A 14,158-nucleotide genomic window follows, 5' to 3' on the forward strand; every position below is an offset into this window, starting at 1 on the left:
GACGGTCGGAGATGGCGGACGTGTTTGACAGCATTTCGCAAAGCCCCACCACAACCGGACGTGTCTCTGCTGAAGCATTGACACCTGTATTTATAGCCGAGCGCCGGTGGTGTGTGTGTGTGATACTACCACATTAGCCGGCAATGTACAAACACATACATATGCAGTTGCATGCATCTGATACTGTGTGTGTGTGTGTGTGTGTGTGAGATACTACCACATTAGCAAACACATACATATGCAGGTGCATGCGTCTGATACTGTGTGTGTGTGTGTGTGTGTGTGTGTGTGTGTGTGTGTGTGTGTGTGTGTGTGTGTGTGTGTGTGTGTGTGTGTGTGTGTGTGTGTGTGTGTGTGTGTGTGTGTGTGTGTGTGTGTGTGTGTGTACCTCAATGGCGGCGGTCCACAGTATGAGCTGGGTCTCCGACTCAGGGAAGTAGGACTTGACTTGCGGGGACATGCCGATCAGGGCACAGTTGGTCACCACGGCGATCACACTCATGGCCTCGAAGGCGAGCTGGGGCAGGGACAAACAGAAGACTAACGGACATAGAAAGAACACTAACACGCAGCGGCTTTCACCTCTTAATGCAACAAATGTGGAGAGGGAATCGTCTTCAGACCTTTGACCCTTTCGGTCCAAATAGAAGGAATCAGCTTCAGATTTGACCTTTGACCCTTTAGGTCCAAATAAATGGAATCAGCTTCAGATTTGACCTTTGACCCTTTAGGTCCAAATAGACGGAATCATCTTCAGATTTGACCTTTGACCCTTTACGTCCAAATAGACGGAATCATCTTCAGATTTGACCTTTGACCCTTTAGGTCCAAATAGACGGAATCATCTTCATATTTGACCTTTGACCCTTTAGGTCCAAATAAACGGAATCAGCTTCAGATTTGACCTTTGACCCTTTAGGTCCAAATAGACGGAATCATCTTCAGATTTGACCTTTGACCCTTTAGGTCCAAATAGACTGAATCATCTTCAGATTTGACCTTTGACCCTTTAGGTCCAAATAAACGGAATCAGCTTCAGATTTGACCTTTTACCCTTTAGGTCCAAATAGAAGGAATCAGCTTCAGATTTGACCTTTGACCCTTTAGGTCCAAATAAACGGAATCAGCTTCAGATTTGACCTTTGACCCTTTAGGTCCAAATAGACGGAATCATCTTCAGATTTGACCTTTGACCCTTTACGTCCAAATAGACGGAATCATCTTCAGATTTGACCTTTGACCCTTTAGGTCCAAATAGACGGAATCATCTTCATATTTGACCTTTGACGCTTTAGGTCCAAATCGACGGAATCATCTTCATATTTGACCTTTGACGCTTTAGGTCCAAATAAACGGAATCAGCTTCAGATTTGACCTTTGACCCTTTAGGTCCAAATAGACGGAATCAGCTTCAGATTTGACCTTTTACCCTTTAGGTCCAAATAGAAGGAATCAGCTTCAGATTTGACCTTTGACCCTTTAGGTCCAAATAAACGGAATCAGCTTCAGATTTGACCTTTGACCCTTTAGGTCCAAATAGACGGAATCATCTTCAGATTTGACCTTTGACCCTTTAGGTCCAAATAAACGGAATCATCTTCAGATTTGACCTTTGACCCTTTAGGTCCAAATAAACGGAATCATCTTCAGATTTGACCTTTGACCCTTTAGGTCCAAATAAACGGACTCATCTTCAGATTAGACCTTTGACCCTTTAGGTCCAAATAAACGGAATCATCTTCAGATTTGACCTTTGACCATTTAGGTCCAAATAAACAGAATCATTTTCAGATTTGGCCTTTGACCCTTTAGGTCCAAATAAACTGAATCATCTTCAGATTTGACCTTTCACCCTTTAGGTCCAAATAAACGGAATCAGCTTCAGATTTGACCTTTGACCCTTTAGGTCCAAATAGACGGAGAATAAGACACAATGACAGATGTGTCCACTGAACTGGAATAAACATGCATGATCTCCTGATTCAGCCTCTTTCTTTTTGCTGTAATTTAATGCTTTACATCCTCACACGGAGAGGCGAGAAAGCTCGGATGAGGCAACCAGAACACCGTAAGTCGAATCTTCCGATCTGTGTCATTTTACATTTCACATTGAAGGCGCTTTTATCCAGAGCGACTTACAACGGTTTATACACACATTCACACACCCACGGCAGAGTCGACCGTGCAAGGTGACAGCCGGCTCGTTGGAAGCAGTTAGGGTTAGGTTTCTTGCTTTGGGAGCCGGGGATCGAACGAGCAACCTTCCGGTTACGAGTCAACCCGCTCTACCTCCTGTGCTAAGCCCTCCCCGTGTCCTGTGATTGTTTTGGAACCGATTAACTGTGCGCCGCAGGATTACACGTCGGCTCCGGTGTGCGACCGTCGGGGTAAACCCTCCCCCTGCAGAGCTCTGCTTGACACATAATCGGATCTGTGTACGGCCGTCCACAGCAGAGTATGGTGTGGCTTATATAGAGCACATATTAGTTCAAGGCCTTGAAGCTTCAAGGCCTTGAACTAAGCTTCAAGGCCTTGAAGCTGCTTCAAGGCCTTGAAGCTTAGTTCAAGGCCTTGAAGCAGGCTTGAGGCAGCTTCAAGGCCTTGAAGCTGCTCCACTACTGACCAGGGGTTAGCCATTCGTATTCCGCTGCCTCCCTGAAGCGCGCCTCACCTGCCAGACGCCGATGTTGGCGGCGGGCTCGGAGAAGGGCCTCTTGAAGACGTGGCACATCTTGAAGGCGTCCGAGTAAACCTCGGTGACGTTGTTCAGCACCACCAGCACGGCCGCCAGAGGGTACACGCAGGAGAACAGGCTGACGTAGCCGAACAGCAGGAAGAGCTCCAGGTAGTCGTCGAACGTGCCCTGCAGGGGGGAAGGGGGCGGGGCGGGTGAGGACCGATGGGTTGATTGATTGATTGATTGATTGATTGATTGAAAATCTTTGTTGACAATTTTCAAAGGATTCAATAGGATAAAGCTCAAGAGCTTATTTATATTGTGATTGAGGACCGCATGTGAGGAGCAAATGGGAGGAGCGCACGTGAGGAGTGCACGTGAGAGTGCACATGAGAAGCAAATGGGGGGAGTGCACGTGAGGAGCAAATGGGGGGAGCGCACGTGAGGAGCGCACGTGAGAGCGCACGTGAGGAGAAAATGTGAGATGTGCCTGTGAGGAGCGCACGTGAGGAGGAAATGGGGGAAGTGCATGTGAAGAGCGCATGTGAAGAGGGCATGTGAGGAGGACACGTGAAGAGCGCACGTGAGGTGTGCACTTGGTGTGCACGTGAGGTGTGCGTCTGACGAGCGCACGTGAGGAAGCGCACTTGAGGAGCGCACGTGAGGTGTTGTTCACGCGAGGAGTGCACGTGGGCAGCGCATGCGAGAGGAAAACCAAACGAGAAAACGTGCGGTGAAAGGCAGGGACACACCAGTGTCCAACCCACACCCTCCCACCACAAAGAAGATGCGGTTATTTAGATTTAGCAGACGCCTTTATCCAAATTGTCTTACAATTCAGGCTGAGAGGCTGTTACAGCAAACTAGAGTGCATAGTATATATAAGAATATAGTACACCAAATGATCCCAAATTTGCCGTCTGGGATTATCAAAGCGCCATCTGATCATATGTTAAGAGGTGTAGAATGAATTCGTATTTTTTGTTTACTAAGTGTGAATCAAAGTGTGTGTTTGTGTGCATGTGCGTGCGTGCGTGCGAGTCTGACACCACCAAGGCTGCACCCACCAGGTACGTGGTGTGTGTGTTTTTGTGTGTGTGTTGCACCCACCAGGTATGTGGTGTGTGTGTGTGTGCGTGCGTGCGTGCGTGCGCGTTGCACCCACCAGGTACGTGGTGTGCGTGCGTGCGTGCGTGCGTGCGTGCGTGCGTGCGTGCGTGCGTGCGTGCGTGCGTGCGTGCGTGCGTGCGTGCGTGCGCGCGTGCGCGCGTGCGTGCGCGCGCGTTGCACCCACCAGGTACGTGGTGTGTGTGCGTGCGTGCGTGCGTGCGTGCGTGCGTGCGTGCGCGCGTTGCACCCACCAGGTACGTGCTCATGTCGGCCTCCAGCCGGACCTGGTCGGCCAGGGGCATCTCCGCCGGCGGGGGGCTGGCCCTCTTGCGGGCCCGGCGCATCATCTTCTTGTTGCGCCGCCTCTGGAGCCAGTAGGGCAGGAAGGCCTCCATTACCTGGTTCAGGATCTGGCTGGTGATGAGCAGCGTTGCCAGACTCTGCAGCCAGAGGGGGATAAAGAAGTAGAATCAGGAGAAGAAGTAGAGTCGGACCCGACGAACAAATAAGATGGGCCTTCCCCGATGGCAGTGGACGATGTTTACCGTCATGTTGCATCAGTTTTGAAATTGTTATTTTACATTCTCTCTTGTGAAAGAAGGTTATATTAAAAGGGTTGTTTCATATATTTGCATGATTGAATTCATGCTCCTTCAAAGATGTCAGAAAGAATTTATAACAGTTCTATTATTTTTTATAATGCAGATTTATTGATTTACTTCACTGACCCAAAAAGTGGAATAAATACAATAAATAAATAAAATAAATGAAGAACATTAGTTTCGTTCAAATTGCTATATTAAACATTGATACAAGCCCCTGCCTCCCTAAACAATACAGCACTGAAAGGGAATACAGAAGCAGAGTTAATGCAACAAAACCCCATTATGATAGAGAACCTCAACTTTTAAAAGTTGTTCTGCAGTCCTCGGAATCCTTTGCTATCTGTTTCTCTTCCCTTATTGTTTCTTTTTTTCTGCTATGTGTAATGTGTCCTTGGGCGCCTTGAAAGGTGGTATATAAACTCAGGTTATTATTGCTATTAATGTGAATTGCATTTTGTGAAGTGTCTTTGAGTACTTAGAAAAGCACTCATCGATAGAGACAGGACAAAAGACCTACCTGTCTGAGCATCACCATGTCTTGCATTACGAAGGCGATGTAGAACAGCGAGGCGAAACAGTTGAAGAAGTTGAACTGTGAACAAAGAACACAGGCGGATGGAGATGAGGATTCAGCCATCACTCAGACATGCAAATAGATGGACTGGAAAACAAAGCACAACAAAAGAAAGTTCAAATGTCTCCACACTCACCACCAACACTTTAAGGACCAAGTGGTTTTGATAAGAGGATTCTAGCCGATGGTTTTCTGAAAGAAAGAAGAAAATGAGACATACCAGCAATTAGCAATCAAGTCATTGCTAAACATAACCTTAAAAAGCAACCTGTAGATTGGCATGGTTAATTAATGTGTAGGGAAAATCTGCCGCAAGTGTATTCATGAATTATTTTCTTACAGCTTGGCTGGAAACAGCTGGACTGCAATGTGCACATTGGACCAAATAACTCACTGGAACGTGACTCAACTTGGGATAAGAAAAACGTGAGCGCTAGGGTGAATGAAATAATAGACCAGAACGGCCCGTCTGTGTGCCGTTAGGTAGGAGGGATTTCCATCTCATTGCTTTAATGGCCCGAGCGCAACATTGCAATTACACTCCCCATCCTAGGTCACTATCGCGTTTCTCTTAAGTCAAACGTGAGAGTCTTTGTATGCAAGTCTGCTCGCATTAACAAAAACGTGTCCTTTCTGTAATTCCCTGTCTAAAGAAAATCCAAGGTACTTCTAAATCATTACACTGCATACTTTCCCCACCCAATAACGAACCGACAACCACGACCAGTCAGGCTGTTCTTCAAACCCCCCCACCCCACTCTCTGACCCCTCTGAAATCCCCACTCACTTTGTGTCCTGTTTGCGCGGTTGTGCTTTCCCTCAGAGTGAGCAATATTCCTGTGTGTGTTTGTGTCAATATGTATCAGTGTTTTTTTCTTTCGAATATTGTATTTAGGGACTTTAACGAGAGTTTTAAGTAGGAAACGTTGATTTAATGTTGGATGGGTTTGTCTTAATGTGTAGATACTATATATTCCCTACTACTATGTACTATTACATTATTGGAGTTATGTGTATACTATTTGAGTTATGTATTCGTTGCTTAGGATCCTGAGGATCCCATTTATCCGTTTTGGTAACATTTCTTGCATTTTATGGCTCATTATTTTGTTTGTATCATTTTTAACATGTTGAATAAAAAGTAAAATACATTATATATATATATATATATATATATATATATAAATAATGTGACCTCTGTAGATTTGTAATTTTGTAAAATAAAAGACTTCGGTAAACTTAAACTTGAATTGAATGACATTAAAAATATTAAATAAATCAAAAGACCCTCCGGCTCACCCCAGCCGGTCAGGAATTCGGCGGCGTAGCGGTAGACAAGGTTCATGACCTCGATGACCACGGCGTAGATGACGCTCGGCACGAAGGTCAGCGCGGCCGTCCAGAAGGTGGGCTCGGCGTCGTGCAGCGACAGCGCCCAGCCCTCCGTCAGGAAGTACACCATCATGACGTAGAGCGACAGGTAGAGGCAGAGCACCACGAAGGGCACCGACACCAGGTAGACACGCAGCAGCCGCTTGGTGTTGGGGTACAGGGGCTCCTCGCGGCCCGTCACCGGGTTCAAGCCCAGCACGCCGTGGAAGCCCGGCCGCGGCTCCTCGAAGGCCTTCTTCCTGCTCAGCGTGCCCCAGCGGTACGCCATGGAGGCACTGCTCCGCTTCCACGCCTGTGGTTCAGTTCGCGTCAGTTTAACCGCACCGTCCCAAGAGGGGGAACCCGTCTTGCAGGTCATTTAAGAACATAGTACGCAAGATGATCCCAAATTGGCCGTCTGGGATTATCAAAGCACCATCTGAGCATGTGTTAAGGAGTGTGGAACGAATTAGTATTTTTGGTTTACCAAGTGTGAATCAAAGTGTGTGTGTGTGTGTGTGTGTGTGTGTGTGTGCGTGTGTAAGGTCATCATAAATAGCACAAGATACAAAAGGACACACAACAAAGAGATGGACACAGGCTAATATAAGTAAAAAAAAAACGGTCACACTTAACCCTAACCCTACATTGACAGGTATGTGCAAAGAATTACAAATTGAGCAAACGTATTGCGCTAGGAATAAAAGAGGCGGTTCAGGGGGCCAATGGGATTCCCATGTCGGCCGACGGCGTCTTACACACACACACACACACACACACACACACACACACACACTCGCTGGTGTTGACCTATTGGATGTCTAACCAGTGATGTCGACGCCAGAGTAAAGGCTCTGTTATTGTTCCACGTTGACGCAACGCAAGGACCACGCAGACGGTTCGTCGACTCGTGAACCTGTTTTAGTTCTGCGTCGGGTTTACGTCGGATTACGTTAGCGGATCAATCCCCCCCCCCCCTCGCTGCTGCGTCGCCTCGACGCAATGTTAGCATTTTTGGGAGGCGCACGTCATGTCCTTAAGGTGTGGACGCACGGACGTAATGGGTCCGTAAGTCCCCTTGCGTTGCGTCGACGTACAACCATAACTAAGCCTTTACACACACACACACACACACACACATACATTGGTGTTGACCTAATCGACATCTGACAAGTGATATTGATGTCAGAGTAAGCATATGCACGTCGCACCACACTCAAATCACGCCCGTAGCCGGCTTTGAGGTGACTGAGGTCCGGACCTCTGTAAGCTTTCTTGAGATAAAAAAACAAAATTAGAAACTAATTTTAATTTTAGAAGCCGTGACCTTGACTACGGCCCTGTTCTCAATGCTTCTGAGCGGTAGCAGTTCAACCCGTTTTGCAATACACAGGAATATTGTGAGACCTTTCAGATGGTTTAGATTCTAAAAAAAGATTATAATTATCTTTCATCAAACATCTCTAAGTCAGCCTTATCCGGGGATCATATCAGGCTGCTTGGTAGGGAGCCAACGGGCTGTACCGTAATCAACGAAGCCTTTGATTAATGTTGTTATCGTGATAATGAACACCTTATGGCAAACTGGCACTTATTAGTATGGGTTTTGACATTCAGACAAATGTCAAAATGATTAGAGAAGACCTATGGAGCAGATCTGTCTGCATCCGAGAACTGAGTTAAAATGTAGTTCACCTGGCCTCCGCCTAGAACTCCTCCTTTACCACCACCACCCCTCCTCCTCCCTTACTCTCCTAAAATCAACCCTCTGACACTTATTGTTTGTTGTAGTGGTACGTCCTGGCACTTAGAAATAATACTAGCATTGTGTAGCATCTTATCCCGCTATCTTTGTTGGTTATCCTAGCCATTGGAAGTGCTTGGCACTTGTTTCTATGAACATCTTCACTGTACCGACAGCGATATATTGTAGCTTCTCCTTCTCCTGACTGATGTACTTATCGTGAGTCGCTTTGGCTACAAGCATCTGCTCAATGCTCTCGATGTAAATGTAACTGTAACAGGCGGTATTAGAGAGCGTTGAATGAACCGTCCTACCTCCAGGATGACCGTGCACCACACCAGGTTGAAGCCCGCGAACAGGACGTATTTGTCGTAGCTCTCCCAGTCGAAGAGGTAGTACGGAACGCCCACCAGAGCCATCGGCACCAAGGCGAAGGTGAAGTACTCCAAGAAGCCAAAGTACAGGGCCAGGCCCTCGCCATAGTAGTGCCTGATCTCATCTGGGCACAGGAACAGGAGCAGGAGGACGGATGGTTAGTGAGACGGATGCACCTGCACTTGGCTCCTAACTGCTTAATCGTTTTACCCCACCGTGATGAATACATCATTGTTCTCTAAGCAGGTGATTCACGATTTGGAAGCCAGGTCCAGCATGAATAACAGGGCACATCCTTAAACTGATATTTTGTTTTCCCCTGAAAACTCTTAAATGTTAGCATAGGAATGTCCGCCATCCCAATGTTTTGGTACCGAATAAAAGACATACGGGTCGACGGGTGAAGTGACAACACAAGCTCTCTGCTTACCCAGCGGCTGCAAGGACAGCTTGACCTTCTTGTACCAGGAGAAGGAAAGTCTCTTCAGCTCCTCCGTCTCGTGTAGAGGGAACACCTGCACCAGGATGCCTTTGGACTGCATGCGGCGGACTGCAGTGAGCACGTAGCAATACCTCATGTTTATACATTTTTATACGTAAGGGGAAAAAAAAAATGGTGCTTAATTACTTTGCTGCTAATTAGGGGGGCAGTTCAGTGGCGCAATCTTCCCCTCGCCTGCGATAAGGAGATCTGTGCGATTGAATTTCGCAGCAGGATTTGTCGAACACAAATGATTCTTCATTTTCTCCGCCATGGGCATTTTAAATGCCTCCATTTGGCTCGATGGGCTTTGCCAGCAAAATGAAACATGCAACTTCATTTTGTAAAACAAAAGGACAGGCAGACAATGGATGGGCCAACCAATCAAACGTGATGTTTTGTCTGCGGTGAAAACTCCTATTGTCTCCCAGGGAGCGTCCTAACGACGCAGTGCTTGAGAACACTATCATTTAATCTGTCAGTCCTTGAGTGTATTGTTTGTGGGGAGCGATGGCATTGTGCTAACGCGCTATTTGTCAAATGTGGACCGCCGAATGGAGGCATCCCAACGACTCGGCGAGTTTATTGCCTCCTTATCTGCTTCGGAGAATAATTCGCTCTATTAGCATATGCATTATTTCCATATTAAAGCCATTAACAATGATGGAGCTTGAGGAAGAGAGAGAGAGAATGAGAGAAAAAAAAAGAGAGAGCGAGAGAGTGAAAGACTGTTAAGAAGCATCTCATTCTTTCACACACCTCATTCTTTCATCAAAAACCTAACATTAAAACCTAATATTATGTTAAACCGATTCCCTCCCAAAACCAAGTTTCTGTAAAGTTTAAAATCCTGTAACTCATGTATTTGACACTGTAGAAGAACAACAGACACACAGACTCAATTACAAGTAGCAGGTAGACAACAGTCTGGTCAGGTCATCAATCTATCCACTTTAAAAGGTTAGGGAGACTCACTGATGGATTTGCCCGGGTAGAGTTTGGCCTTTTCGTATCCGGGTATGTGAGTCTCGCTCTTGGCCCGGAGTGAGTCGAGCTCGTGTTTCACGATGTACTGACACTCGGCCATACTGAGAAAGCCATCGCCGTCCCCTGTTAGGGAACACAGAACGCCATTAACCACTGGGGATGTGTCAGCATTAAAGGAAAGGAGCGGTTATTCATTTGCGACCGTAATATTATGTGCTTCAATCAACACGGTAAGGCACCAGCATCTATACATCTACTGACTCTTCGAACAAGACATTGACTGATTGTGGTCTGAATGATGTCGTCACCGTATCAGGTGACGATGGAGCTAGTAGCAGCTAGGGATGTGCACGGTTAGTCCAATCGTTTCCGCGCTTTCAAGGCTGCACCAGAACTACTTACGTCAGTTTAACATTCCATTATTTTTAAGATTTTACAAATTTTACTAGTTGACTTGTTCTGGACGAAATATTCAGTAAACATCAAAGACGTTTTTCATAAAGAACATGGCCACTAGCCACTGTGACATCTCAACAAGGCTGGGGTGCTCGGCTAATGTGAGACAATACACTGGCGATGATTTACATCACAGTGTTCATCTTCAAAGCCTCATCGTCAACCGGCATCAACTATGAATTTAGCTAATGACTTAAACGTCTTGTATCGACTATGATTAACACCAGACATTTATTTTAATGAACAAATTCAATCAAAGACGAAATGGCGTGCTGCGAGAGCAGATTCATACACACTGTGGCTCAACCGCACTCCATACAACGATCATCAACCGTGTCTCTATCCTGCCATTAGATCTGTTGCTGCAGCCCATCGACCGTGATTGGTCGAAGACACACGGGCTGGGTTCCATTAGAACACTATTTAGGGAATAAGTATAGGGGCTCTTCGCCAGAGATCCGTCTGCGTGACGTGCACTGGTCGCATGAACAAGCCGGTAAGTGTTGGATGTCACCCTGTGTGTGACAGCTCATTTGCATAATGAACCCGTAAGACTTCAACGCGTCGCGGCGAGGCAATGAGGGTGCATCAGTCGCACACTTATTTTTTGGTGCACTGTGGATGCGAAGTAGTGCATTATATATGGTACCTATACAACCACTAGGGAACACTTCGATATGGGTACCCTAAATAGTGAACTAGGGAACACTAAAACATGGTGACTCTAAATAGTGCACTATAGAGGGTACCAATAAATCATGGAAACCCTAAATAGCGCAGTATACAGGGCCCATAACTGGACCGATTGGAACACAGCCCCAGAGCAAAGTTAAGAGAGCCATTAGCCCCCCCCCCCCCCCCCCCAGCTGGGGCCTTCAACACCACCAGTCCCACTCTCCTTCCCCCCCTTACCACCTCCACCTCCATCGCCGTACCTTTGAAGTCTTTGAAGTTGTCACCGTTGGCGCAGGTGAAGGCCCGCATGGAGCCGTCGTTGAACTCCTTGAAGAGCCCCAGGTCCTCGGCTCCGGAGAGCAGCCTCTTGCGCGAGCCCCCCACCAGGAACACGTTGGGGTTGTCCTTCTCCGTATCGGCCGTGCCGGACCACAGCTGCTGGACCGACAGACCTGCACCTGGGGCCGGACGGAAGAAAAAGAAGCAAGGTGCATGATGGGTAAGGAACAGGACAACGAGGGTCAGGGGCCGACGTCGGCGTGCCTTTTATCGGGGCTTGAAGTCCCTCCTTCAAGACATGCATTATTCATGTGAATGTCGTTGTTGGGGGCTTTTCCTATTTTATACAGGGGCATGCTCGAGTTCCTCCTTTGTGGTGAGACACAGTCTCAGCTGCGGTTTATACACTGCTGTTTGTACACACACGTAGCATTCACAGTAACATTTGAAGCTTTCCACAATAAAAAAAAATTCCATCTGGCAGAGAGAATTTGAGTTTGTTTTGTGTTTGGCGTATAATAATACTATGGGGATGCGGAGCTGATATCGTTCTAAACCTGACAACAGATTATTCCTGCAAGTAAAATAAACCTAGATTAATTTATTTTACCCGACTGTTTTTCTCCACGAATTAATCCCTGAAATACTTGCAGTGCTCCGTTTTCTATTTGCATTATTCCCTGCATGTATATTCCTTATTACCCCTATAATACCAACTAAATAGCTGTCCTAAATAGAATCCTACTCGTTCCGAAATGCAGGACTGCTATCGAAGTTTCAAACAAAGTAACAAGTTCAATTTTTATTCAAAAATAATCATTTCAATATCCACACGAGACACCAGATAAACATCAGCCACGGCCATCGGGGAATGTCCCCATGCCGATAGCTCGATGGCAGCCAACCAGGCGACGACAAATCAACCCCCCCCCCCCTTGTCCTAACGTACCTCCACTCTGCTCGCTGTCGCTGATCTTCCTCGTCAGCCAGACGACGGCTTCCTCCTTGGCGTCCGGGGCCAGCTCCACCACCACCAGGGGGGTGAACCCCAAGCCATCGTCCCCACCCGCAGACGGCTGTCTCAGCATCTTCTCCCGCTGCCTGGGAGCCTGTGCCAGAGACACACGGCATCACGTTGTCAGGACATGGAGGCTGAACAAGATGTAAAGTTACTTAACTTGACTTCAATTAATATGTTAGAGCAATAGTGTTAGTGTTCATTTTATAGAAAATAAGAGTTCTGTTGTGTTTTTGGTGTGTATGTCCAAACGAAGGGATCAATGTCGACAAGTATGGGAGAAGAAAAGAGAAGACACACACAGAACACGCACAATGTTGACAACTACACAACGGCGTATGCCAGTAGCTTTTTAAATTATTATTAGTATTACAAAGGAATATTGTATCTATAAGCCAGGAAACGGATGACACAATTTACAGACTTGCAGTTTAATCTTAAAGGTTGTCTATCTAACAGGATGTTAATGCTAACCTAGTAAGCATATAAGTAATCTGTCATTTGTGTGGCAATGAGGAATTACCTGTATTATAGTCATACATATACCTAGCAAATGGGCCATATCATTAAATGGTCAATGCATGTACTAATAGCTTTAATAATAACAATGCACCTAGAAGTTGCACATTGCAATTGACAGTGGCAGCTATCCAGGATCTAAAGAAGGATGCAACATGTAAAACAAGTGAATAGTCATTTCAAGTAAATAGTAATTTATGAGTTTAGTCAAAGGAGTCATGAATGCTGCGCCCATGTACGAAGCCAGCCAAACAGGAATGGCTTCAGGAAACATGAACCAATATCGGTTTGAATCCTGTGAGGTTTTAGATACGAGATTTAACTGACTATAGTTTTGAGCGTCATTCAACCCAGGCATGAGTGACAGGTCTACTGCAGGAGTTACTGATGGGGACAGCTGAAGGCGAGCGCTCAGACCGAGTGTGTGGGGCTTGGCAGCCACGTATTGCTGTAACTTTGACTGTAACTCTATTGTAGTGACTAAGTAACAGCACACAATTGTATTTTATCTTAATGAATGAAAACGAAATATCGTGATCATGTCAATTGTAACCTTGCAGACCCCTCAGAATTTGATACAACAAATTGTTGTACGTATTATAACAACCTCAGGCTACTAGACCTCCACTAAGAGGTCGGACCAAGGGGTGGCAACCTGACCATCTGCTGGCCTTAGGTATCACGAGGAGGAGATAGAGAAGTGTATTAAGTTATCCGCTGCACTTCAGTCATGGGATCCAGTCCACGTCACTAGTCAACGTAGCAAACTTCTAAGGCATCACACCCACCGACCTTATACCAGCCAGGGATGATTCATCTCAGCACACAAAACAGGATAATTTAATGAATCGACAAATAACCTGGTTGAATGGGGCTACAACGTCCACATTCCATACAACGAACACATAAGGACAAGACGAAACATAGTTTGCAAAAGACAAAATTGCCCTGATAGTTTGCAATGGGGAGGTTTCAAACTTGAAATTCATTTTTAAATGAATGCCAAGTTAATGACATCCATTGGCTGCAGCTTGCACCTTGTACACTGCACGGTGATTTGTGCCTGGTAAAGAGAGACCATCCCCCCACTTACCCGATTGTCTCCTTTTCTGTGAGGTGCACTGTTTAGATATTTTGACAGGACAGGATTTCTTCCGTAATGTGTGGATTCCCGTTCGTGCACGGTCATTCGGTGCGCCTGCTTTGTGCACACGGAGCGCCCCCGAATTCACCGTTGGCCCGCTGAACCTGCGCACTGATTCGGACACCGCCCGTACGCGCTGTGAG

The 14,158-nt window shown here is 46.4% G+C and overlaps 1 protein-coding gene across 1 annotated transcript in view; it reads right to left on the reverse strand.

Annotated features, from left to right (window-relative positions):
- ano10a (anoctamin 10a) overlaps positions 1 to 14,094 on the reverse strand; it is a 26,559-nt gene extending 12,465 nt beyond the window's left edge. The window contains exons 1-12 of the mRNA XM_079730798.1: positions 13,965 to 14,094; positions 12,284 to 12,443; positions 11,316 to 11,513; positions 9,913 to 10,047; positions 8,887 to 9,006; positions 8,396 to 8,580; positions 6,266 to 6,650; positions 5,103 to 5,158; positions 4,910 to 4,984; positions 4,039 to 4,227; positions 2,672 to 2,863; positions 389 to 517 (exon numbers count right to left, since the gene is read on the reverse strand). Of these exons, the coding sequence (XP_079586924.1) occupies positions 389 to 517; positions 2,672 to 2,863; positions 4,039 to 4,227; positions 4,910 to 4,984; positions 5,103 to 5,158; positions 6,266 to 6,650; positions 8,396 to 8,580; positions 8,887 to 9,006; positions 9,913 to 10,047; positions 11,316 to 11,513; positions 12,284 to 12,443; positions 13,965 to 14,060 (1,920 nt within the window). The 5' untranslated portion in view covers positions 14,061 to 14,094. The remainder of the gene's footprint in view (positions 1 to 388; positions 518 to 2,671; positions 2,864 to 4,038; positions 4,228 to 4,909; positions 4,985 to 5,102; positions 5,159 to 6,265; positions 6,651 to 8,395; positions 8,581 to 8,886; positions 9,007 to 9,912; positions 10,048 to 11,315; positions 11,514 to 12,283; positions 12,444 to 13,964) is intronic.
- Between the last annotated feature and the right edge of the window lie 64 nt (positions 14,095 to 14,158).

The sequence above is a fragment of the Pollachius pollachius genome (assembly GCF_949987615.1).
Source record: "Pollachius pollachius genome assembly, chromosome: 1".
NCBI lineage: Eukaryota > Metazoa > Chordata > Actinopteri > Gadiformes > Gadidae > Pollachius > Pollachius pollachius.